Raw genomic sequence first — 25903 nt, forward strand, 5'->3', positions numbered from 1 at the left:
TAAAATTTATTAAAATAAGGTACATTTAGGGTAAATGTTGATCATACTGTCCCTTTACACCTGTATTATTGCCCAGTTGCTCTTGCCCTTTTATTTCAGAATGCATTTTTTCTCTGTCTGCACACTGTGTGTTACTGATTTTATTTAGATAATCATTACTAGAAATATCAACTTGTTGCAGCCTAAGCCCAAAAAAAGTCCCAGTCCTAGACCTGGAAGGCAGTTATGCTAAAGTGACAGCAAAGTTTGTAATAGGATAAAGCTGCAACAAGGTGAATCCACATTTGAACTTCATCCCCAGAGATATGTCCCTAAGCAGGGATGTACTAAATCCCTCTTCATGTGACTTTGGTATGCCCACAGCTGGGCCCTTGTGGTGAATTGTAGGTGTCACCCTGCGCCAAGATAAATACAGGGGCTGAAACGTAGCTCCTCTGTCCCAGGCGGCATTAAATCAGCACTGCTTAGCTCTAGTTTATACCATGGGTCCTAAACAGCTGGAGCCTGGTAAATTATAGGTGGTTAGTGAGGTTGTACAGCTTCGTGTCCCCGCTCCAACACTGGGTAGCTACAAAACAGGAGAGAGTTCCGAAGCAAGCAGCCCAACCAAGAAAGGCGCGGGACGGGGTGGCATAGATAAGTGACAGAGGTTCACGCGGTAACAGCCAGAACTCGTGGCAGGCTCTAGTGTTCCCCCCTGCATTGGTGTGGAGATGGCGGCGCCCAGCCCACCCACCCCACCCACCGCGCAGAGAGAGAGCTGGTGGCATGCGCACGCCCCCTAGAGGGCACTACGAGACGCGGAAGGGGAGGGAAGGACGCTAGCCCCCCGCAAGTCGCATGCGCACCTAGCCCTGTCCCGCCCGCTGGGAGAGAAGTGCTTGGGGCCGCGCGCGCCGCGGAGGTACAGCTGCTCGCGCTCAGCCAGCTGATGGCCAAGCGGCACGCGGAGCCGTTAGTGTGTCACGTGCCCTGGAAGCGTTTCCTGCCCGAACCGTCTCCGTTGCTTCGCGTGCCCGGGAGGTGCCTGGGGGACGGCCCCGAGCTGTGGAGCCCCGGCCGCGCGGTATCCGGGGGCCCTGACAAGAAGCGGAAACTGGAGGAGGCCGAGGCGCCTCCGGGAAAGCGGCCTGGGCTCAGAGGCAACAGGCCTGGGAGGGAGCCCGGAGACCCCGCCAGCCCGGGAGGGAGGAGGCGGCAGCAGCGCGGGGGGGACGTAGGGCCCCGGCCGGAACCGGCGATGCGGGCAGGCGGCCCGGATCCTCTGGGGGAAGAGCGGGGACCCGAGGAGGTAAAGGTCGGGGTGGGGGAGGGGTCGTGCTGATTCGGGTGGATCGGCTGTTAGGGCTTCGAGAGGGTCCTAGGCTGCAGACCGGGCTTGGTTTCGGCGGTTCAGGGTCCCTGTGCCAGGCGCTGGAGGCACTGAGGGGAAAGGCGGGGTGGGAGAGACTCGGACACACACAGCTCCTCTGTGGGGGGTGTGTCCCGCATGGGTAACAAAAGCCCGGTAAAGTCAGTGCAGAAAGCACAGCGTGCCCCTCTCTTGCCCCTGCTCCTCCCTAGCTGCTCTCTTCACACCAAATTCTCTTTTGTGCCTACAGAAGGCACTTGCCATTCATGGGTATGGCCAAACAAGTGTTGGGCTTATCTGAAACACCTGGTGGTTGTTCGCTGTCCAGATACAGCTGTTCCTCCCAGCTACTTCTGTGTAAATCTTGTTTGAAGGTTGAGCATTATCATCTCTGCTTTTTAACAAAACATCTTTTGTAGCTGGACCAAGTGAGTGTTTTCCTACACAGATGGTTCTTCAGCTGGGCAATATATAAAGGTTATTTGCATCAGTCTCTAACCACAAAACCGTAGGTACTTGAAGTAGTTTCCATGCATGGTATACAGGGTTTACAGTTAGGTTCAATGGCTCTCAGCAGCCCCACTATACAGATTGTTCCACCACCGTTGCACAAAACTTACTGGTTTAACACAGTGCACAGACTTCACTTGAATTTTAACTAGATAAGATACCTTACTCTGTATTTCTAAGTTTTCTGTGTAGCTTGTGCCTCTTGTAAATGGAGTCTTCCATGGATTACGCATGCCTTCTTCAGGGGTTTTTCATCTCACTGGAACACTACGAGGACTTGTATCACCACTCTCCCTCTCTGTAGTGCTCATTCTCCAGGCAGAAGGTAAAACTGAACTTTTCCTGAACACACGACAGTTTAGTTTGACTTCACTTCACCATTGGAATACATACAAGAAGGATTCCATGTTAATGGCTGACATCATTTCTAGATTATTAAATCCACAGAGTTGAGGTTTCTCAGAGACTAATTTTTCACTGAAATTTTTCCCTGGCACAGCTGTTCTGTGCAGTGCTGCCAGAGTGACCCACTTGAAGCAACAGGTCCAGTGGGAAGATGTCACAAATAAGTATCAGTTCAATTATTATTATAGAAGTGCAATTCGCAGATCTGTGATACTGCCCATTATATTCAATATTATAGGGGGAAAGTACATACTTTTAACCTGTTGCACATCTTTAAACCTGTCATGAGGCAGAAAAATAAATGCATATTTAAAAAATAAAACTAAATGGCAATGATAGGCAAGAGTTCTACAACACTTAACTTTTGTTGAAGGAAATTCCTGAATAAAACAACTGTAAAACCTCCTCCCCAAGTATAAATTATAGAAGCTGGGGTAGAAAAGATCTATTAGTTCATCTCCCTGCCAACTTAGCTGTTTTAACTGAAAATAGAAGCCTTGACCAAATTAATGGGGCGTTCTTGGAGACTTAGTATTTTTGAAAATCTGGCCAATTATAGACTTAAGACCCCGGTTTGAGGTAACCATTTTTTAAAATCTGGGTCCTTGAAGACATAACTATGTACAACTGACAGCTGTGTTGGGCTTTCTGCTTTCCACGTACAGTATTGTGTTCTCGTCTCCTGCTCCTCTTTCTTTCCCTCATGGTCAGAAATGTACATATGAAATATGTAGAATTATCCCACAAATGAAGTGAGGAAGGATTTTTTAATCCAATGGAAAACCCATACTACGCCATGCTTCATACAAGAACATATCTCTGTTTGGAAGGAGAAAAGACCGACTCCTTCCTCCACTGAGTATTTTGATAGCACAAGTTGGTTTAAGGATATGTATTGGAAATGTTGAGTTCATTATTTATCTCTGTTTTTACCTTAAGTCAGGGTAATTGTAGTTACTAATTGTGATGATGTAAACCTTTTTTCCTGTATAGAAGGCTGTAAACATACCTTGTTCTGTCTTACTAAGGAGATAGATATGACTTGCTGAAAATAATTCTGCAGAAAGATATTTAAATGTCTGTTTTTAAAGTATCTTTTGGGCTATATGTTGACAGATAAGTCTTGACAAATTTACTAGTTTCTATAAACTCTGCTTAGGGTGCTTCTTTTTTGATATCCTCTAGTTTCAAATTTATCAGACATACACACTCCTGAAGAGGTGGAGTTTTCTGGTAACAGAGCTACTTGGTTACTCTACCCCTGTAACCTGTTTATTTGGGGTCCAGCAAACTGCTAACTCCTCCATTGATGTGTCTACTACTCATAGCTGTCCCAAACAGCAGCATAATGAAATTGACATTATTCACAATTTTATTGCTTCCTATAGATGTCATAATAACAGTAGCAAAACGGACCAGAATCTTTTTTTTTTTTTTTTAATTTCATGCTGCTGCTTGGCAAAGCTGTGAATAACTGCAGTTGTCCTAGAGCTGACTTTGCAGACTCAAGAAGACGGCATCGTTTGTCACATTTGGGAGTTTATCTTTGTATCGGTAGAGTTAGAAAAATCAGTCTTTTCAAACGAAAGATTAAATTCTATAGATATAGATGGTTTAAGGCCTTTAGGCTTTCCACTTACTCTTGACAAGTGGATTTTCAAAGCCCTGTTTTGAAAATACTCCAAGGTTATACAAAAGATCTGACCCTTCCCACACATTCTTTTTGCTAGTGTTTGGCACTTGCAGCGATCTTTTGTGGTCTGAAGTTATCCTTTCTTTGGCAGTATAGGTTGTGCATGATAAAAAGGGACTCTTTCTCTTTGTTTATTTTTTCCTTTAGGTAAATAAGCTGAGGTCCTGTTCCTACAACAGCTTACACACATGCTTAAAGTTAAGCACATGAGTGGTCTTTGCACTGGGGCCCTACATTGTAACCACTTGGGAACAGGGATTGTCTGCTATATGGTTGTACAGTTCCTATCACAATCGTACCTTAACTTGTTTGAAGCCTCTAGAAGCTTCAGCAATGTAAATCGTTACTTTTTATGTGCATCATTGATACTATGCAATATAAAAATTTAAATTTGAAAGATTTTGATGCATATAATCCCCTATATTATGAATGTAATTTTGTCTTTATTTTAATTAAAATGTAAATAGCCTTTCTATCTCTCTGGCACTACATTCTCCTACTGCTTGTGTCACAGACATCTAACGTATGGGCATACTGTGCTGTTTTAGTCTGTCTCCAAAGATCTCGTATAAATGAAAAACACAATTTGTGATGGTAAAGCACTACAGTGCCTAGCATAATGGTGTTCTGGTCCTTGACTACAGTTCCTAGGCACTATGGTAATACAAATAGTAAATAATAATGATGATAAAGTGCTGTTAGCTGAAAACATAGTGCATTTGTGCACATGTATGTGGATGTGGGCTTTGCAAAATGCCTAGAGATCTTCATAAAAACTGCATGTTGGGTTCAAACACTTAATACTATGACACCAAATGACTGCCTGATAATTTCTATGTAATTATTTGATCACATTTTGTTTTCTTCTACTGCAGAGCCAGCAGAGGGTGCAAAATTTTATTTCAAAAGCCATGTCTACACTGAATGATGCCAATTCCGCAGTTAGAAATACCATATTAATTTCAAACTCTAATAGAAATGGAAAGAATTGTTTCAAGATTCTGAGTATTAGAAACAATACAGTAAAACAAAACTATACAGAAATACGTGTCATTTTAAGTTGTGACAGGAGTAATTGTTTTTGCTTAGTCCCTTAGTGTAGGAAGGAATCATGAGTCTGGAGGAGCAACTTTTATACATAACAAATATTTTATATATTCCACAATGGATGACTTGGAGGTTTAATTATGTTCCCTTTTTTATGGTCTGTGTTTCTTCAACAGAAACAGTCTTTGCTTGGAGTGTCTCACTCCATTAACTTTAGTGCTGCTTATTTGAGTAATGATCTCTGGCTAAAAACAGATAGATTTGCCAACGGAAGGGGGGGGAAAAACAGTTTTGTAACAAATCTGTCTGCAGAGTAAATCAGTAATGAATTTGTTCCAGTCTTATTAGTTGTCATCTGCACTGCTTATCATATACCCTGGTGAAAATTCATTATTAACTTTGCTTTGTTTGTATTTACATATACGTAGATATAGAAAGAAAAAATGAACAGAAAATATTAGAAATCTTTTCTAATATTTTGCTTTCACTGTAGCTACCATTCTTTAAATAAATCTACTATAGATGTATTCAGCTCTCTACTGGGGAAATACTTATGATTCTTGTGACTGATACCACTTATGGAAATTTTCTTGAATGTTCCTTAAGCTAAGAAACGTCTCATGAGTCTCAGACTTTGAAATTGTCCATAGTGTTTGTATATTTTGTGAGAGGCAACAAAGGAGGGTTTGTGATGAAGAATTTTGATTTGTGTAAAGTTAAAGTGCAGAAACATTGCCTCTTAAATATCATTGCATGCATAAACTGTGAGCTGCAGTAGACAAGGTTGTACACAAGGTACTCAAAGACAATACAGTAGTCCTCAGCAAAAATATTTAAATAATTACGCCCAAAACAGAAGCAAATTATTTGGTTAGGATTGTCCATTATTTTTTAATATATTTTACTTTCTTAAATGTTTTAAGAAAACGTAATACATAACCCTAAAACCATCTGGGAAATATCTCTTGGCTCAGTTTCTTTTGCAAAGGGGGTTATTCTCTTCTTTCTACTGCAGTGCCATACATTAACGTGTTATGTTTTATTTCCAAAGCATGAGGAAGAAATTTGGCAATACAACTCATTCCAGTACTGGAGAGCACCATTACCTGCTATTGATCTGTCTGGCATTCTGGACTTAGATGGGGAGAACATGACAGATGCAAGAACTACTTCCAGGACTGAAATCATAGAGACTGAAATGGAGACCTGAGTAATTAATTCCTTGTAGCAAATCTATTTTGAGGGGGCTTGTTTCTGTTTGTATTCAGGTTTTTCCTACTTTGACAAAAGTATAACATTCTTTTTTCAAAATGTCAGAAACATACTTATTGTTCCAATCTGCATAAGTAAGGATGGGTTTGTCTACATTGATTGAAGGGTCGTTGTTGGACACTTGCCAATAAATTGGAAAGGTGAATTTACTTATACAATGGAGAGAAGGCTACTGACACAGCACTGGCAGAAATATTTGAAAAATGGATGTGTAACAATGTGTAGAAAATCAGAATTTATTTCTGGACTTTCATAGCCAGCAAAATGAATAGCTTGGAGCGCTACCGGTAGAAGACAAATGCCAAAACATTCCTCCTGCCCTGAACAGAAAGGATGTAGTTGCCATACATAAAAGTGAGGTTTTTATACCATGCACTTATTTAAAAAAACTACACCAAAACAACCACCTTTACAATCTTTTCTGATGTTTTTGCTTTAGATGTTGAACAAAAACAAACAAAAATCAGATACAAGTATTTCTATGCAAACCAGAAATGACTATGGTGGGATTTTCTTTTCTGCTGAGAGCTGCCCTAAGTTACTTCACCTTCTCGCTAGTGATAACTTGAATCAGTAGGTGGCTTATGAGCGTATTGTTTTCTTTTTCACGTGCTCAAGTTAGTGCTATTCCCATTTTTTGTTGTCATTGGGTTTAGAGCATTTTGTGGGGTTGAACTGCCTGAGATGTACAAAGCTGACAAGAAGAGCAGAGTGAAATGATCAGGCACACTTTTTCAGGGTTGAGTGATTTAGGTCCTGGTCCTGCAAAGACTTGTGCACGTACATAACTTTTCACACCTATGTAGTCCCATTGAATTCATGTGCTGCTGCAGGAATGGGACCTTAGTGCTCATTTTTTTTATTTGATACACTTTTGTCGCTAATAATTGTCCGAAATTAGATGTCATGTCTTTTCGGTGAACTTTGATTTCATGTGATTTGTCTCCAAGTATCCTGGAAATAAGATATTTTTGTTGGTATTATATCTGCTTTGAGAAGGTTTTTGGTGAATTTTTAAAAAACTTATTTTGTTAAAGAACAATAAAGTTTTCAATGTATATTTGAGCATTTTTGTACTATATTTAAATTACCCAACTTTTCTTCTGTCTTCAGAATGTTACTCATGTAATTGTAATTTATTGCTTGGATATGTTTGTTTACAGTACTAAGTTGGATGGCCTACTTAGTAAACATTTCGAAAATCCTTTTTAGTGTTTTTACTTTGTCTTCAGTTTTTACACTGTGTGCAGCTTGAATTCATTTTTTTGTGGTACGCACAGAGGTGAAGAAAGGGGCTAGACCTGGGCATAGCATGAAGCTTTTGCTGGAAACCTTTCTTACCATGCTGCTTGTGAACTCAGTGTATCCTGGTTCTCTCCTCAATGTTCCCCTTTGCTGCGTTTCCCTAAATAGTCTTCTTGTACGCAAGTGGCCAGTATTTCTGGATATTTGTCAGATTGTGTTGGTGTTTTTATTTGACTAGACCTCAGTTGCACTATAGCAAAACAAAATAAATTTCATTTTAATTTGTATGTGATCCTACATCTCCAGAGGTGTATCTAATGCTCTAATCATTGCTACTGTATCGAGGTCCATTTTTAAAGCTTTCAGTGTTTGTTTTGACTGTATAATTTTTATTATTTAAGTTTTACAGTATCTTGGATTTAAAGGGACACAGTCAACTTTTTTAAAAAAATCAATTGTGCATAATTTTTAAAAAATTATGTGCTTTTCAGTAACATCTATGTTTACTATAACTGAAAGAAGTTAGTAGAAAGTAAGATTTTTCTTTTTTTTTCGTAGTTGGTTTATTTGATGACATCTTTGTGTGTGGCCAGTCTCCCTATTTCCATAAGTTCTTGTGGTGTATTTACCCAACAGCAAAGTAGAAAAATCATTTTTAAAAATAGGAAAATATAAAATCAGACTCTCAAGGGAGTCAGGTGCAAGTGTAGTACCTAAAATTACTTTTAATTTGATGTTTTAAGCTAATATTTCTGGCAGTGTTTTTGTAAAGCATGAATAACATGTACATTCACAAAGGTTATGGTCATACTTCAGTACCCAGTTACTTAGCAGCTTATTGAACCAAACACTGACTAGAACTAATTACTGTTTCAAAAGGTGTCAAAATTCCAGGTAAGAAAATGTGAGGTAGAAGAATTTAGAATTTTTTTAAAAAAATGGTGTGTGTGAATTTAAACATCTTACACTACATATGCTGAAAAGGCAAATTTGGTTACGAGTATATGATTCTTTTCTATATATCATCTATGCAGGATTCTCACTCCTAGGTCATGTGTTCTTTAGTACAAGACACAGAACTCTTCACATTCTCCAGATTAGAACACAAATCATACCCCTTAATGGCTTTTGGGCACAATGCCACTTTGTGTCTAGTTGGCAAAGGAGTTTTTGGTTTTTTTTGAGAAGGGTGTGCGTGACCATATCAAAAGCCTTACTAAAGTAAAGATATACCACATCTACCACTTCCCTCCTACCCCCAAGGCTTGTTTCCCTGTCAAAGAAAGCTATTAGGTTGGTTTGACACAATTTGTTCTTGATAAATCCGTGCTAACTTGTTACTTATTTTCTAGATGTTTACAAATTGATTGCTTGATTATTTTCTCCATTATCTTTCCAGGTACTGAAGTTAAGCTGACTGGTCTGTACTTCCCCGGGTTGTCCTTATTTCTTTTTTTTTATAGATGGGCACTATATTTGCCCTTTTCCAGTTCTCTGGAATCTCTCCAGTCTTCCATGACTTTTCAAAGATAATCACTAATGGCTCAGATATCTCCTCAGACAGCTCAAAATTTTGTGCACGGAATTTTTAATTTTTTGGTGCAGAATTCCCCCAAAAGTAAAGCATGTAGAGGATCCTTAGGGTGAGTTTGTGGGGGAAGAGGTTGTAGGAAGACACTTATGCTAGGAGCATGTTAGCCCATAATTCTTGCATGTTTTCTTGAAGCATCTGGTATGGCATAGTTAGAGATGATACTAGATTGGATGGACTACTGCTGTGATAAAGCAATTCTTGTGTTCCTTAGGTGATACTGGGGTCCCCCAGGGATCTGTACTGGGCCCAGTCCTATTTAACATATTCATAAATGATCTGAAAAAAGGGGTAAACAGTGAGGTGGCAAAATTTGCAAATGATACAAAACTACTCAGGATAGTGAAGACCCAGGCAGAGTGCAAAGAGCTACAAAAGGATCTCTCAAAACAGGGTGAGTGGGCAACAAAATGGCAGATGAAATTCAATGTTGATAAATGCAAAGTAATGCACATTGGAAAATATAATCACAACTATACATACATAATTGGGTCAAAATTGGCCGTTACCACTAAAGAAAGATCTTGGAATCATTATGGATAGTTCTCTGAGAACATCCACTCAATGTGCAGCGAGTCAAAAAAGCAAACAGAATGTTGGGAATCCTAAAGAAAGGGTTTGATAATAAAATACCATATTGCCACTATATAAATCCGTGGTATGCCCATATCTTGAATACTGTGTGCAGATGTGGTCGCCCCATCTCAAAAAAAATATATATATCGGAATTGGAAAAGGTTCAGAAAAGGGCAACAAAAATTATTAGGGGTATGGAACGGCCATCGCATGAAGAGAGATTAATAAGGCTTGGACTTTTCAGCCTGGAAAAGAGAGGACGAAGGGGGGATATGATAGAGGTCTATAACACTTCCTTATTTACTTTCTCCACACCAGTTATGATTTTATTTTCTCCTCGTCATAACACACGAATTAGGGGTCAAATGAATTAATAGGCAGCAGGTTTAAAACAAATAAAAGGAAGTGTTTTTTTCACACGATGCACAGTCAACCTATGGAACTCTTTGCCAGAGGATGTTGTGAAGACCAAGACTATAACGGTTCAAAAAAGAACTCAATAAATTCATGGAGAATAGCTCCATCAATGGCTATTAACCAGGATGGGCTGGGATGGTGTCCCTAGCCTCTGTTTGCCAGAAGCTGGGAATAGGTGATGGGATGGATCACTTCATAGATATCATAGAATAGCAGGGTTGGAAGGGACCTCAGAAGGTCATCTGGTCCAACCCCCAGCTCAAAGCAGGACCAATCCCCAACTAAATCATCCAGAACAACTGAACCAAAAAGATAAGTTTGAGAACAGCAGATGTTCTTTTCCAGCTTTGTTAAGGGTATAAGAATTTCTCTTCAAAACAGAGATGATTTTAGGGAAACCAATATCCACTTGTTTCCATGCCATATCCAGAACATACCTAACATATGTCCACTCTGGTCTGATGGATCAAGCCTACTGTTCAGGAAATGCACAAAACCAGGATACTTCACTAGCCTGGCTTTAGCCAGGCAAGATCTATTGTAGGAATGTCCATATTTAATTTTGTGCTGAAAGAGGCAACACCCAACTCTGACATACATGCAAAGCTGCTACATAGGGAACTCCCAACATGTTTCTTTGTTTCTTCCTCCCCAAACACAGACTTTGGAAATAGGGTTTTACAAGTCTTTATCTCTGACTTTCTTTCACCTTTTCCGTAGCACTTTGGCTGAGAATAAGGGTTGAGGTGAAGACAAGAATGAGGAATGAAATAACTATTGGTAACAATTGCCTATATGGTTCCTTTCTTCATCTCTAAATCTATGAGCCCTCATTTGAAAATCTTTAATCCTAGTAAAGATCCTGCTCTAGGCCCTGAGTCAGATAGACCACAGGTAGAATTCTAAGGTAGATTGTAATGTTCACATTTAAATTTGTCCAGGAAACAGGATTAACACCATTACTCTATAACTTGATGATTACCTGTTCTGTTCATTATCTATGGGGCACCTGGCATTGGCCACTGTCAGAAGACAGGATACTGGGTTAGATGGACCTTTGGTCTGACCCAGTATGGCCGTTCTTATGATGATAAATAACTTTTAGACCAACCTGTACATTTGGCTGGGTTAATTATTTCAGAGCATACAGTTATAACCTTGAAACTGTAGGTGGCAGTGTACATACACAATAAACTATTGTAAAACGGAACATTTTGTTATCATTGGAATGTTATCCTGAACTGTTGCTGAAAATCCAAGTAAGTGACATTGTGAATGTTAATCATTTATTTACTGTGATTCGCAACTGAAAGCAGATGAAGGCACAAGTTCCTGATTATAAGGTAACACAAGCTCTTCAATTTCATTACAATAAAAACAGTTCACCAGAGTTTTCACAGTCGATCACCCTGTTCCTCTCTCTGAAAGCTTTTCAATTTAAGCACGTGGAAATTTGTAGTAATTGTTTCTTAGCACTGTTTCCATTAACTGCAACTGCAAAGCAAGCTTTATCTGATTGTGTGGTGTATGGAAACTTCAGTCTAAAATTCAGTGGCTGAAGGCTACATGAAGTTTATTCATTAGTCATAGGGATGAAGAAGGTAAGTATGTTAACTCATAAGAATGAGGGTTATTGTTAGGGGCAATATTTAAGAATTTGTATACAGATAACTGGCATTTAGAATGTGATGAAATTTCTAATGTGTTCTTACGGTTTTAATGAATGATTCTGCCTTTCAGTAACTAGTGAAAACAAGAATATGTTTCCTTCATTAAAGTGATCTTGAATTTAAAGTGCATATTTTATTATGGGATTTGATTTCAATACAGTAAGCTATGCAGTTTTTAATCATCAGTGTTTTTCTTTAAGTGAACTGTTCTGTTAATATGAAGGTGATTTGAGCACTTCTGTGCAATGAAATGGTAGCCAATGGTAACAAATGTACTTAAAACCAGTTTTCCTAGATTAAACCCATGCAAATCATTCCAAAGTGTTATGGACTGTTTCTTGTCTGAAGTAAAAACAGTTTCCTTAATGCTATTTATTGCTAGCATCTGAAAAACTGGAAAATTGTTTTCTAATAATATCATTTCATAGTTGAGACTGTATGGGCAATCGGACAGATTACCTTTGGATTTTCTTGGAATGACTGTGAACTGATGAAAGTGGGAACAGAGGTTTGTGAAGTATCTCTTTTTTTGTTTGTTTGTTTTATGATGACAGAATTTTTTAGGGATCTGATTTGAATATGGTGGAAACAAAACTGCATGAGAAATATGAGGCTGTGAAGAAGAAATTAAAAGAAAAAGTTGTGGCCTCAATGAAAACTTGAAGGAAAATGTTAGTTATCTCTGGTTTTTATATATAGGACCATAGAACTTTTACACAATATATGACGCCACACACAGCTCAGTTTTGTAATACCCTTGATTGGAACAATGCATAATATGCTTCTAATTACATTGAAACACATAAAATTTAGTCTCATAGGATCAAACCTTAAGTGTCAAACCTCCCCTTTCTTTTTAAAGGGAAAGTGCTGAGTGTATTTCCTTTGTGACCTTTTATATTCCAGATTCTGCAATTTTTTTGTTAGTTTGTTTCCTCTCCCTTTTCTTCTTGGAAATCTCAAACAGATACATTTTGCTTCTGATTATTTAAATGCTGTACACATTAATTTGATAAACAGATATAGACTAAATGCCACACAGTTTTATAATTGTCGCTTGTAAATCACGGTATATTTTGACCAGACAGTATCATAAAATCTTGCTACTATGCTCATATTACAGAGTTATTAATGTGCTTTTTAAGTACTAATTTTTCCGAACGTTGGAAAACCTTCTGTGGTTAAATGGTGTAGCACTATGTTTCAGAGAAAACTTTGTACTTCCTTGTAGATAACATGTAATTTAAGGAGGAATGTTAGGGGGCTTATTCCTTCACCCACTTACTTCCCTGGTCCTTCTCACATGAATAGAGAGCAACAATACCCGAAGTCCAAAGGTGCAAACAATTCGATGTTTATTGGGGTGAACTTCCAGCAAGCATGATTCCAGTTTCCTTCCTTAGTATCCTCCTTCCCAGCTCTGACACCACAGAGCCTTACACCTGTGTCCCTGTTCCCATTCCTGCCCTTAGCAAAACATGATTCCAGTTTCCTTACCCCCATTCCCTGTTCCCATTTTCCCACCCCCTCACTTCCTGATTGACTGCAGACTATATAGTAAAACTTGAGTTCTGCTTAGCTATACCTTAACCAATCATTTTCCTGAAATTTAACTAACCAATCCTAACATATTGTAACATGATTATGTAACCAATTATATCCCACCACCTTAATTAGTTTAAACCCAGCAAAATTAATTATACAGCAGTCAGGAACAATCACAGAACCAGATTGTACAAACAATAGCAAAGTGGGAACAAAACAATACAGAAGTGAGGATTTCACATCCTAGCTATTGATAAGTGAGTTCTTGTCAGACAGGATGCTATCAAACTAAGTTTCCTTTTACATTTTCTAGGCACTTTCCTTTCTCTGGAGGTGATAGGCAGTATCAGGACAAGATTGTATTCCAATAGCACCTTCTTTCAATGTGACTAGTTTGGAATGTGAGGATGTGACCGATCGCTTCCCAGTTTATGCAAAAAGAAAAGGAGTACTTGTGGCACCTTAGAGACTAACCAAATTATTTGAGCATAAGCTCATCTTCTGTATTTTCCACAGTATGCATCCGATGAAGTGAGCTGTAGCTCACGAAAGCTTATGCTCAAATAAATTGGTTAGTCTCTAAGGTGCTACAAGTACTCCTTTTCTTTTTGCGAATACAGACTAACATGGCTGTTACTCTGAAACCTTCCCAGTTTATGGCTGCCTGTTGCTTAGCCAAAGGCCTTAGCCTAAGAACAGGGCCTCAGACTGTCACAGTAAGAGAAGGACCTTACATCAGCAGACAGTGATTTTGATTCTTTCTTTTATACCTCTATAACTAGCCAAGTGATAAGAATACACCTAAATTCTTGAAGTACAGGCCTTTGCAGACAGGCCTGATTATCTATATCCTAACAAGGAATGCATGGCATGAAGGAAGAAAATTTACAGCTTTTTTCTTATAATTCAGGTGTATCAAACTCGTTCAATGTTGACAGCCAAATTGTACTTTCAGTTGCACTCTATAGTGACACCCTGAAGGCGAGGGGCAGGGAGCAGTGCAAACTTCCCTTCCCCCCAAAATAAAACCTCTTAAAATGAATAATATCCAAACTGAAGTGATTTAAAAAAATTAGCTTGAACTGGAACCCAAATAGTAAAATGCCTTAGTCACAAGCAATATGATTGCATGGTGTAACTACAAGGTAAGGTATAGATTCTTTGATGCCTTAAATGTGCATTATCATCCTTTAATATAAGGAGGTGGTGGTTTGGATTGGTTGGTTGGGTTTTTTGTTTTTGTTTTTTTTTTTGCCCTTCAATTACTGATAACTACTCTCAATCTTAACTCATTTTATGTAGTAGGATTTTTTTGGTTTTTTCCCCCTTTTGTTTGTGAATTTGTTTGTGAAGACTCCCCATTAATAAAAATAAGAAACATTTTGCCTTTCAAGACCTGATTTTCAAGGTCTGTGTTTCTTCTGTATTGTTCTACTATAAGAGATAGAAATAGCATCAGTTTTTGCAGGGGAAATGCAGTTTTCTAATTTAGAGCTCAATCCTGCAGACATTAAAAGAGTAGTACTTTACTGCTATGAGACTTAGACACTAAAATGCTGACTTCAATAGGGGCGTCCACAGTATTAAACACTAAGTTTAGTAGTAAGCGTTTGCAGGATTAAGCCCTTAGGACTCAGCAGATAAGTAATCAAGGAGACAATAATTTCCAATTATTTAAAAAATATATTTATTTGTATTCTCCACATCATCTATACATATTTTATATTTATTTGGGGATGCAAGTTACTTATTTATAAAGATAGTTTTTCAGTTCACCTTAGAGAATCAAAATACAAATACTACTAGAGGTCAATACCTGTATTCACATACACAACTAATATGCAAGCACGTGACTACCTTTGACCTGTTCATGGAAGCACCATTTGCACAGCAGAGAGCAGAATTTCACTGCAGTGTGAGTGTTACAAAATCTATTAAAAAACTGGAGAAAAGAAACGCATCACTCGGCAAAATAGCAATGTTTCAACAGATAATGAATTCAAAATAGAATACAATGGGTTAAATCCTGGCCTCATTAAAATCAGTGGCAAAATTCCATTTAATTTTTGTGGGGCCAGTATTTCACTCAAAGGATTTAACATGTTCCTAAGAGCAGGAAAACTTAAACAGCATTCTCAGAAACAAAGTAGTTGGATTTCTTTTTTGTCAGTGATTGATCCATCTATCTGCCAATTTATCTAAGATACGTTTTTATGAGACACCACGACTGTGGTAACTGAGCACCTCAAAAAATAAAAAAAGTAAATACATAAGACTATAATAGCTTGCTCACTCAGTATCTCAGTATCAGGATCTAAATTGCTTGTAAAATACTGATGGGGAAGTTGAATTTTGGGGCTTTGTTTTGGGGTGTTATCCGGTTTTTGATATATCTTTTTCTGTTCTAGACAGTTTTAACTAAAATTAAATTATTTCCCATTACCTTTATTCTTTGTATTTTTATCAATCCTTGATACAGCTTAAAGTTCATTTTTGTGTTACAGCTGTGGCACAGTTACTAAAGCCGAATATTTCTGTGCCACTCAAGAGCTAGAAATTAATTGTTACAATATAACCATTGACAACAGGTACAACACAATTAATATGACATCTCATTACTTTAAAATAGACCACTTTGTTCTCCATTCAGCAGGGACTTGAAGTTGCAGACTCTGGAGGGCATGATAAATATATTATTATTATTGGAAAATCTTACGTCCACACTTCAGCTCTCTTTGTATATAGTTGCGTTTCAACTATTCAAGGAATATGGACTTGATCCTACAAGAAACCTAGGTACTAGGAGAGAACCCTTGAAGCTGTACACTATCCCATCTCGTGGAGTTTGATCTTGCAAACTCTTCCTCCTGCGAGTAAGGATTATTCATTCCCATGAGCATAGGTTTGCAGGATCAGAACCATGGAGAGGTACTAGTACTGTATGTTTATTACAGAAAGGATAGTTGCAGAAAGCAAAGTTCTAAATGTTCAACTTCATTTTTTACAGTTTTAAAACATGGATGGATTGCTCATAAATGGTCTGTCCACTGTAGAAATATGTAGTATGTACAGCTACCATGCTCCCACTCTCAACCTGTATTATTCCTACACCAATATCTGTGACCAGAAAAATGTTTCAATTTATTAAGGCCCAGATCCTTCAAATGTGTGTGTACTTAACACATAAATCATCCCATTTAAATCAATGGGAATACTCAAGTGAGAAAATTTACATACAAGTGCTTGAAGGACTGAAGTATTTGATCTTTGGGTCTGACTGAATTGATCTAAATCCAGAACCCAAGCTGGTGGGACCAAGGTGGCTGTGCCTTTGTGTTCAAGAGTTAAAGGTGGTTTCAAGTTTGCCCTTATATGTTATAATTTGCCTGGGCAGCTGTGATCATTTTTAGATATTTTTTTATTATTTTTGTAAAGAAACAAATGCAGTTATGTTTTTTAAATGTTCTAATGAATTCCAAAAGATTTTGTAAACTCAAACTTTTTTTGAGTCTAATAAAACATTAACTTTTAGCTCTAATGACAAATATTGAAAGTGCTACTGATCAGCGTCACAGTTTGGATGGTTCTTAGTCCATGTAGAGATGTCTGGCAGCAACAACATGTGTTTACTGCTGTGTGAAGTGAATTTTCAGCTAATACACTTGGGTATATTTACCCCTTCAACAGCTAGGTGAACATTAGAACTAATTAAAATTAACTTTAAAAAAGTTTTAGGTATCACAAAGAAAGACAAAGCAAATTCAGGGTTTTTTAAAAAAATATATTCCAAATTAGATCTGGGTGTAAATTGAAGAAAGAATTACAAATAAAATATCTGCAGAATTCATATACACAAATATTTTTGAATTATTCCCCTGGCTCTATGGCCCTGATTCATCAAAACTCTTAAGCATGTACTAAGTCTCACTGAAATCAAAGCTCAAGCATGCGCTTTAGTGCTTTACTAAATGAGGGCTTAAACAGTATTTATCAAATAGCATAGGGGACAAATTACATTCTGATTAACTTTATTTGACCAGTTCTATCCCTATTCTCAATATAGCAACTTTTTGCATTACATTAACATTGTGTAATGTATTTTAATAATGATAACATGGTGTGTGTGTGTGTGTGTGTGTGTGTGTGTATAAGATATATTGCATTATGAAAAGTTTATGAATATAATTACCATTACATATATAAAGTTAATAGACTACTTTTATAGAGTAATGGTGTTAATCCTGTTTCCTGGACAAATTTAAATGTGAACATTACAATCTACCTTAGAATTCTACCTGTGGTCTATCTGACTCAGGGCCTAGAGCAGGATCTTTACTAGGATTAAAGATTTTCAAATGAGGGCTCATAGATTTAGAGATGAAGAAAGGAACCATATAGGCAATTGTTACCAATAGTTATTTCATTCCTCATTCTTGTCTTCACCTCAACCCTTATTCTCAGCCAAAGTGCTAAGGAAAAGGTGAAAGAAAGTCAGAGATAGAGACTTGTAAAACCCTATTTCCAAAGTCTGTGTTTGGGGAGGAAGAAACAAAGAAACATGTTGGGAGTTCCCTATGTAGCAGCTTTGCATGTATGTCAGAGTTGGGTGTTGCCTCTTTCAGCACAAAATTAAATATGGACATTCCTACAGTAGATCTTGCCTGGCTAAAGCCAGGCTAGTGAAGTATCCTGGTTTTGTACATTTCCTGAACAGTAGGCTTGATCCATCAGACCAGAGTGGACATATGTTAGGTATGTTCTGGATATGGCATGGAAACAAGTGGATATTGGTTTCCCTAAAATCATCTCTGTTTTGAAGAGAAATTCTTATACCCTTAACAAAGCTGGAAAAGAACATCTGCTGTTCTCAAACTTATCTTTTTGGTTCAGTTGTTCTGGATGATTTAGTTGGGGATTGGTCCTGCTTTGAGCAGGGGGTTGGACTAGATGACCTTCTGAGGTCCCTTCCAACCCTGCTATTCTATGATATCTGGATTGTGGTCAAAAGAAGACACTACACTCAGGCAGAATATCAGAAGCCAGGAATGTGCCACTCTGAAGACTTGATTCTAGTGGGTATAAGAGAGCCCCTGGCTAAGCTCACCTATTCTTCTAGATGTTGTTGCTTTTAGTCATACCTTACAGGTAAGAAATGATACATTGAAGACAAAGGATGGGTAAATGAGCTCTCTGGTCTGAAGATGAGTCCCATTGAAATAGGATTGATTGATTTTTCTAGGAAAATTGTAATAGGAACATCTCAATAATTCAGACACAAGGAGATAATGTGGTAAAGAGGTACACTCTACATAGATTCCTGATGATTAACTTGATAGTTAAGTGGTCTCTGAGGGTATGTCTACACTGCAATAAACACCTGCAGCTGGCCCATGTCAGTTGACTTATGCTTGCAGGGCTGTAAAATTGAGGTGTAGATGTTCAGACATGTTCAGGCTCCAGCCAGAGCCCAAACATTTACACTGCAGTTTTATAGCCTTGCAGCCCAATCCCCGCAAGCCCGAGTTAGCTTATGTGAGGTTAGATATATCCTGAGGTACCAAATATCAGGTCTTTAGAAAATCCTTGTATCAGATATTGGTGAATATAGTGCTAAAGTTTACAACAGCGTTAAGGTGATTGGGTTGGTGGAATATACTACGCCAGATTTCTTTATTTTTATACAATTAGTTCTAGAGATGACCCACACTGAGCTCTGTCCAATGCCAGGGAAAACATAAAATCTGTCATGACTGAAAGAATTCATATAGTTTGTAATGAGGTGTGAGAAACATGGAATTGTGAAAATGCCAAATGCCCTCAGTCCCTCACTGAAATGAACACAGACAGATGTGTGCTCCTTCTTGGACACACAATGAAGCCTATGAGACTCTATGAGGGTGCTCGGGTATACCTGTACACAACTCATTGCACAGCCAGGACCTACATTATAGGCAGTGCTAGTAGCAATGTCTGTTACTAAAGTTGTCCCACAGTTCCCACTGTAAGACCCAGTTTTTAGTTGTTTATAGGTTTACCAAAATTTAGCTGTTTGGGCTGAAAATTTCCATGCTGGGTGTCTGCCTCAGACTGAATTAATTTATTTGTTAGAAAATGTCACCCAGAATGACTCAGCTGGTTCTGAGAATAAGGTTAGAGAAAAATACATTTTGCCTATGGTAAAAAGTCATAGTGACCTTTTTCTTTGAGAAGTTTTAGCACCCGCATGTTTAGGAGTAAAAACTTTAAATTTGGCAGTTGGTTGCCTAAGGGTATCTGATATAGAGGTTTACACAGTTTAAAAAAAAGTCGTATGTCATTGCTCTCTTGTACAGCTCTGTATTACTTAACATACTTGCTTTGATGATTACTATAAAGCATGAATCCCCATGGGTATGAAGGACAACCCTGTAGACAGGGAGATATATTTTTTCCAGTTGTTAAGTACCTGTGTACAAGTAACATAGCATTTAAAATCCATAGCTTAATTATAAAATCTAGTAATTAGCAGGTACAATGGAAAAGCTACTATGAAAGAAGATTAACTACAATATAGAAAAAAAAAGGGGGGGGGGAGTGGAAGGGAGAGGTGTGTGGGTGACAGTCTCATGACCAGAATATATAAATCATTACTAAAGCTTCTTGTGATATTAGAGTTGGACAGATTTGACTGCAGTCATTAAATAATGAAGATAAGCCACCAGTCTTCTATATTGCATCCTAAAACTCAACTTTGCAGTGAGGAACCTCAGTTTTCTCCCTCTCATTGCTCCTTCTTGCCCCTGTCTAGTACAGGGTCTGTATTGAAGAATTTTGATGTCAGTCAATCTAATTTGTTGCTCTAAAATTATCAATTCCATAGATGTTTGTATTCGAAACTCACAAATGCAAAGTAGAAACTGGATGAAGGACAATTGTGCCTTTTCCCACCTGGGAAAGCATGACTGGCAGTTGCCGTTTATGGCAGCAAGGAGGAGATGTGGATCTTCCCTTTTCTTCCCCCTTCTAAACGGGGAAGCAGGTGAGGTGACTTCAAATTTTGGGTTTCAGAGTAGCAGCCGTCTTAGTCTGTATCCGCAAAAGGAAAAGGAGTACTTGTCGGCACCTTAGAGACTAACAAATTTATTTGAGCATAAGCTTTCGTGAGCTACAGCTCACTTCATCGGATGCAGGTGAATGGGGCAGGTGTTCAACTGACAACAGCCTGTCTCATCGCACAATGCTGATTCATTCTCTGAGAACCATCCATCCTGTGGAAAAAATAGTAGGTGATCATATAATAAAACTGTATTGACTGAATCAAGACTGCACCTTTAACAGGTTTCAGAGTAGCAGCCGTGTTAGTCTGTATCCGCAAAAAGAAAAGGAGGACTCGTGGCACCTTAGAGACTAACAAATTTATTAGAGCGTAAGCTTTCGTGGGCTACAGCCCACTTCATCGGATGCATCGAATGGAACATATAGTAAGATTATATATATAATACACACACACACACATACAGATAAGTTGGAAGTTACCATACAAACTGTGAGAGGCTAATTAGTTAAGATGAGCTATTATCAGCAGGAGAAAAAAACTTTTGTAGTGATAATCAAGGGTGAGGACAAAGTCACAAAGGTCAGCCACAAGGTTTGCTGTGACTTTATCGGGGATACTGTTCCTGACGGCTTGTAGTCCATCTTTGTGTGGAATGTTGGTGTAGAGGGCTTCTACATCCATAGTGGCCTGGAGGGTGTTTTCTGGAAGATCACCGATAGATTGTAGTTTCCTCAGGAAGTCAGTGGTGTCTCGAAGATAGCTGGGAGTGCTGGTAGCGTTAGGGCCTGAGGAGAGAATCTACATAGCCAGTTCTGGGAAAAGGAATTTTTTTCCCCCCTTAACACCCTCTCTCTTCAGTCAATTTCATAAAATCATAGAAATGTAGGGCTGGAAGCGGCCTCGAGAAGCCATGAAGTTCAGTCCCCTGTGCTGAAATAGGACCAATTATACCTAGACTATATCCTTGACAGGTGCTTGTCCAACGTGTTCTTAAAAACCTGGGATTCCACAATCTCCTTTAGAAGCCTATTCCAGAACGTAACTATGCTTAAAGTTAGAAAGTTTTTTTACCTTAGTATCATAGGTGTTGACTCCTTGGGTGCTCTGGGGCTGGAGCATGCACAAGAAAGAAATAGTGGGTGCTCAGTGCCCACTGGTGGCCCCACTGATCAGCTCCTCCCCTGCCGCCCGAGTGCCTCCACCAGCCCGGATTAGCTGTTCAGCAATGTGCAGGAAGGGGAGGGTGCAGAACAGGGCAGGAGTGGGAAGAAGCAGGGCAGGGCTGGGGTGGAGGGAGGCCTGGGGCAGAGCAGGGGTTGAGCAATCCTGGGGAAACTAGAAAATCGGCGCCTATGTGTAGGATTCCTTTTTTATTTTGAGGTCATTAAAGAGCTCCTGATGGCCTCTTATTATTCCTCCTATCTTTCCTTTGCATAAGGATAGTTTACAGTTGTGCCTTAATATTGTATCCTTGAGAAACTGCCAGCTCTCCTGAACTCCTTTTTCCCTTAGATTTTCTTCCCTTGGGACCTTACCTAACAGTTCTCAGAATCTGTTTAAAGCCTGATTTTTTGAAGTCCATTGCCCTTACTTTGCTGGTCTCATTCTTTTCTTTCCTTAGACTCTCAAAATCTGTCCCTTCATGATCATTTTCACCCGAATTGACTTCCACCTTCAGATTTGCTACCAATTTCTCCCTGTTGGTCAGAATTGAGTCTAAAATGGTTGCCCCTGGTTTCTTCTTCCACTTTCTGAAACAAAAAGTTATCCCCAATACTTTCTAAGAACTTAGCAGGAATTTTTTGTGTTGCCGTATTACTTTTCCAACCAATGACTTGTATATAAAGTTCCCCAATGCTACCAATTCTTGTGGCTTGGATATTTCTGTTATTTGTTCTAGAAACGCCTCATCTGCCTCCTTCCTCATTTGGTGGTCTATAGTAGACCCCTACCATTATGTCATCCCTATTTTTTACCCATTTTATCTTTACCCAGAGTCTTTCAACTGGTCTGCCTCTGACCTTGTTCTGGACCGCAGAGCAAGTAAATATACTCTTGATGTATAATGCAACATCTCTTCCCTTTTATCCTGTCTGTCCTTTCTGAAAAAGTTACACCCCTCTATACCAATATTTCAGTCATGTGACTTATCCAACTAAGCCACCCACTGTGATGCCAATTAAGTCATAATTTAGCTTGTGCTAATATTTCCTGTTTATTCTCCATACTCCTTGCATTTGTGTACAGACATCTAAGATGTTGAGCAGATTCCCCCACTGATTTCCCTCTTGTTGTGCCTATGATCCTATTGTCATTTGTCTTGTCTCCCTTCTCCCCCACCCCAACATCTAGTCCTCTGTTAATGTCACCTGCCCCCTTTGAACCTAGTGTCCTCACTAGGTTGGCAAGTCAGTGCGCGAAGATGCTCTTCCCCTTCTTGGTGAGGTGGATCCCATCTCTTTAAATGTATCTATGTATCTATAAGGGTTGGGGAGAACAAAGGAAGACAATAGCAGTTTAAAATATTCTCTGATTTCTTTTCTATGTCCGTGACAATCCAGGTGGAAGTATAAAGGTCTAATAATTGTTTTAGAGACTAGAAGATAACTAAAGTGCAAGTGTCAACATTCCCTCTGTCCATAAAACAAAGTCTGATCTCACTAAATCTATGTCTCGGTGCATGTGCACGCTATTGCAAAGTATTTACAGGATTTCACATTTAGCCTTGGCTAAAACTTCTAAAAGCCCCATTTTCAAAAGTGAACTTACACACCTAGGATCCTCAGTCCCATTGAAAATCAATGGAACCTAAGGCCCGAAGTCTCTTGAAATTGAGACTAGTCACCTAAGTCACTTAAGCATTTTTGAAAATTTTACCCCTTGTTTCTCTTCAGACACACCATTTTAACTAACAATGTGTTTTGAAATGACTTCGCTAAACCAGTGCAAAACACACTGTGGACACTCTTAGTTCAATTTAAATTTTATATTGATGTATACCGATTTAGCTTAATTTAATAACTTGTATATAATTTATGATGTACATAATATATATTAATCAAATTCAGAGTGCCACATTGTACTTTGCACTGGTATAATTAAATCATTGACATAACTGTTTTAAAGTTGAACCTGTACAGCTTTGGAAGATAGATTGCCCTTCCTGGCAACGGTTCTCTGTTGCCCTGTATCTTGTTTAGTTATTTTACACCAGTGCAACATGAGTTCAAGGTAGGTGTAAAGCACTACCCCATAGCGTTGTTAACTGCATAAGATGCAAGGCAAAAGAGAGTCTAATGTATTTGTAAAGAACTTTGGGATATCTTAAGTATTAAACATACTAGGCAAAAAAAATTATTTTATTTGAATGCTGTCATTCAAAGTTCTTCTCAACTGCTTCTGTGTACCACAGAGTCTGGTGTCTTAAAAAAAAACAATAGATTTTAACAGTCCTAGGGCCAGATTCATCCCTGGATAATATTGGCTCTTGCTCTGTTAGTGCTTCAGCAGGGGAATGTCTGCCTATGGGAAGTTGCAATGATGAAAAGTGAAAGCAATTTCCTTACTGAAGTCAAGTACAGAAGAACCTCAAAGATACGGACGCCAGAGTTATGGACTGACTGGTCAACCAGACACCATGTGAAACTGGAAGTAACCAATCAGGCAGCAGCAGAGACCAGAAAAAGAAAAAAGCAAATACTGTACTGTGCCTGTATTGCATTTTAAAGATAGGCACATCTGGGCTGCCTGTCCTCACCCCCACGTGGGACAGCCACTTGCAGCAAGACACTGGCCAGAGCCAGCAGAGCAGGAGCAGCGCCGGGGTCTGTGCTGCTTTCACCCCTCCTCTCAAAAGGGGGATGTGCTGCACTGTTTTTACCCCCTTACCCCCAGGCTGAGGACATACTGTTCTCTCTCTCTCTCACACACACACACATGGTGGGGGAGAGAGACAAGCTTGCAAACTCATGCTGGCACTGAGTAGGGAGCTCAGCTGCTGCCGAAGCCTGGCCTGGAGTGGCAGCTGCTGATCCGGAGCCCGAACTGTGCTTTTTTCAGAGTTACAGACAGCTTCCATTCCCAAGGTGTCCGTAACTCTGAGGTTCTACTGTATAGCCATAAAAATGAGTAGTGCTATATGGGAAGGGTGGGGCCAGGGAGAGTGCTCATTTGGCACATCCCTTTGGTAGCCTCCATCACTATGGCTTCTACTGAGGGTATATCTACAGTGAGCTGAAGTTGTAATTTCTAGCTTGACTAGACATACCCACACTAGCTCTGACTGAGCTAACATGTTAAAAATAGAAATGTAGTCATGGCAGTGTGAGTAGCTGGCCACTCCAAGTAGGTACCTAGGGTCTCCTAGGTGGCTACCTCCTCATGCTGCTCATGCTACTGCAAATACTTTGACTGAGCCAGTGCACTAAAAATAAGAGTTAGCAAGGGTATGGCTATCTGAGATGGAAATTACACCTTCCATCTCCAGGGTAGGCAAACCATTAGTCCCAATTGTCTACAGCTATCATCACCCTGGGAGAAACCCCAGAAGGAGGGGTGGAGATGGTAGCACCATCTGTGCTCCCTAATAATGACTAACCCTGTCATGGTCTGGCTGGCCCTTTGAGGCGGGCTGGGCTCAGCCTTGGCCATGACTTAGCATCTATTCCCCAGTCTCATTGAAGAGCTGGCAGCATAAGGGCTAATTAGTGACTCCAGATAGATGTAAAAGGGTTAATTACAAAAACTGATCCTAGCTGTGGTGGTTAAAGAGCATGAGTGAGCACTACTTAAACAGAGCTGGGAACTTATTAGAGGAAAGAAAGCCCTGGAGGGAGGAATAAGGAGAGTTCCCCTCTGGGAAGCCTGCAGCAGTCAGGCAGACTCTGTGGGAGGCCCTAGGCCCTGAGTTAGGACCTGCAAGAGCAAAATAGTTTCATGAGCAGGCTGCTGTGGGGGAGCCCTGACATAGGGCCTAAAAGGAGCAGGGAGATCCTCAGAGGTAAACTGCTAGAGTCCCTGGCCAGGGGAAGCAGTAGGGGATTTCTTCTATGGAAGAAGCAAGATAACAAGCTCTGCAGGGGCCAGGAGAAGGGCTCAAGAAGCAGAGGACTTCAGTGTCACTTGAGAGGAGCAGAAGAACTATTAATATAGGCATTTGATTTGGGCTTAGTTGGGCCTTTTTGTTATTCCAGAAGGGAGGTGAACTGTTGCATGATTTGGCTGGAGGGCTGAGCCATAGAAAACCCAGAGAGGGAGTTGGGAAAAGATGCAAGCTGGGACTGACCACTGGAGACAACAAAGTGACCAATGGGTGGGATGGAGGGGGATATGAAAGGCAAAGTCCTTGCAGTGCTACATGCAGGGATGAGTGGGTGCCCTGGAAATGAGGGTACACCTTTGCATCCCTACTGGGATGGAGAAGGGCAGGCTGGGACAAAGAAGTGTAACTGTTTTTTACCTCTGTCAGCTTTGGCGAACTGCCCCCCCACATCACCCTTCTTCTTCTTCTTCCATCCCTAACGCAATGTGCTAGGCATTGTACAAA

General features: G+C 39.5%; 2 protein-coding genes across 2 annotated transcripts in view; both read left to right on the top strand.

Annotated features, from left to right (window-relative positions):
- The first annotated feature begins 801 nt into the window (after positions 1-801).
- C5H9orf40 (chromosome 5 C9orf40 homolog) lies at positions 802-7585 on the top strand. Its single transcript, XM_074953236.1, has 2 exons — positions 802-1291; positions 6058-7585. Exons 1-2 carry the CDS (start codon positions 932-934, stop codon positions 6214-6216), a joined length of 519 nt encoding a protein of 172 aa, XP_074809337.1. The 5' UTR covers positions 802-931; the 3' UTR covers positions 6217-7585.
- A 4060-nt stretch (positions 7586-11645) lies between these two features.
- The window catches only part of TRPM6 (transient receptor potential cation channel subfamily M member 6), a 146598-nt gene continuing 132340 nt past the window's right edge, over positions 11646-25903 (top strand). The window contains exon 1 of the mRNA XM_074953237.1: positions 11646-11708. Within this exon, the coding sequence (XP_074809338.1) occupies positions 11700-11708 (9 nt within the window). The 5' untranslated portion in view covers positions 11646-11699. The remainder of the gene's footprint in view (positions 11709-25903) is intronic.

The sequence above is a fragment of the Natator depressus genome, chromosome 5 (assembly GCF_965152275.1).
Source record: "Natator depressus isolate rNatDep1 chromosome 5, rNatDep2.hap1, whole genome shotgun sequence".
In the NCBI taxonomy this organism is placed as follows: domain Eukaryota; kingdom Metazoa; phylum Chordata; order Testudines; family Cheloniidae; genus Natator; species Natator depressus.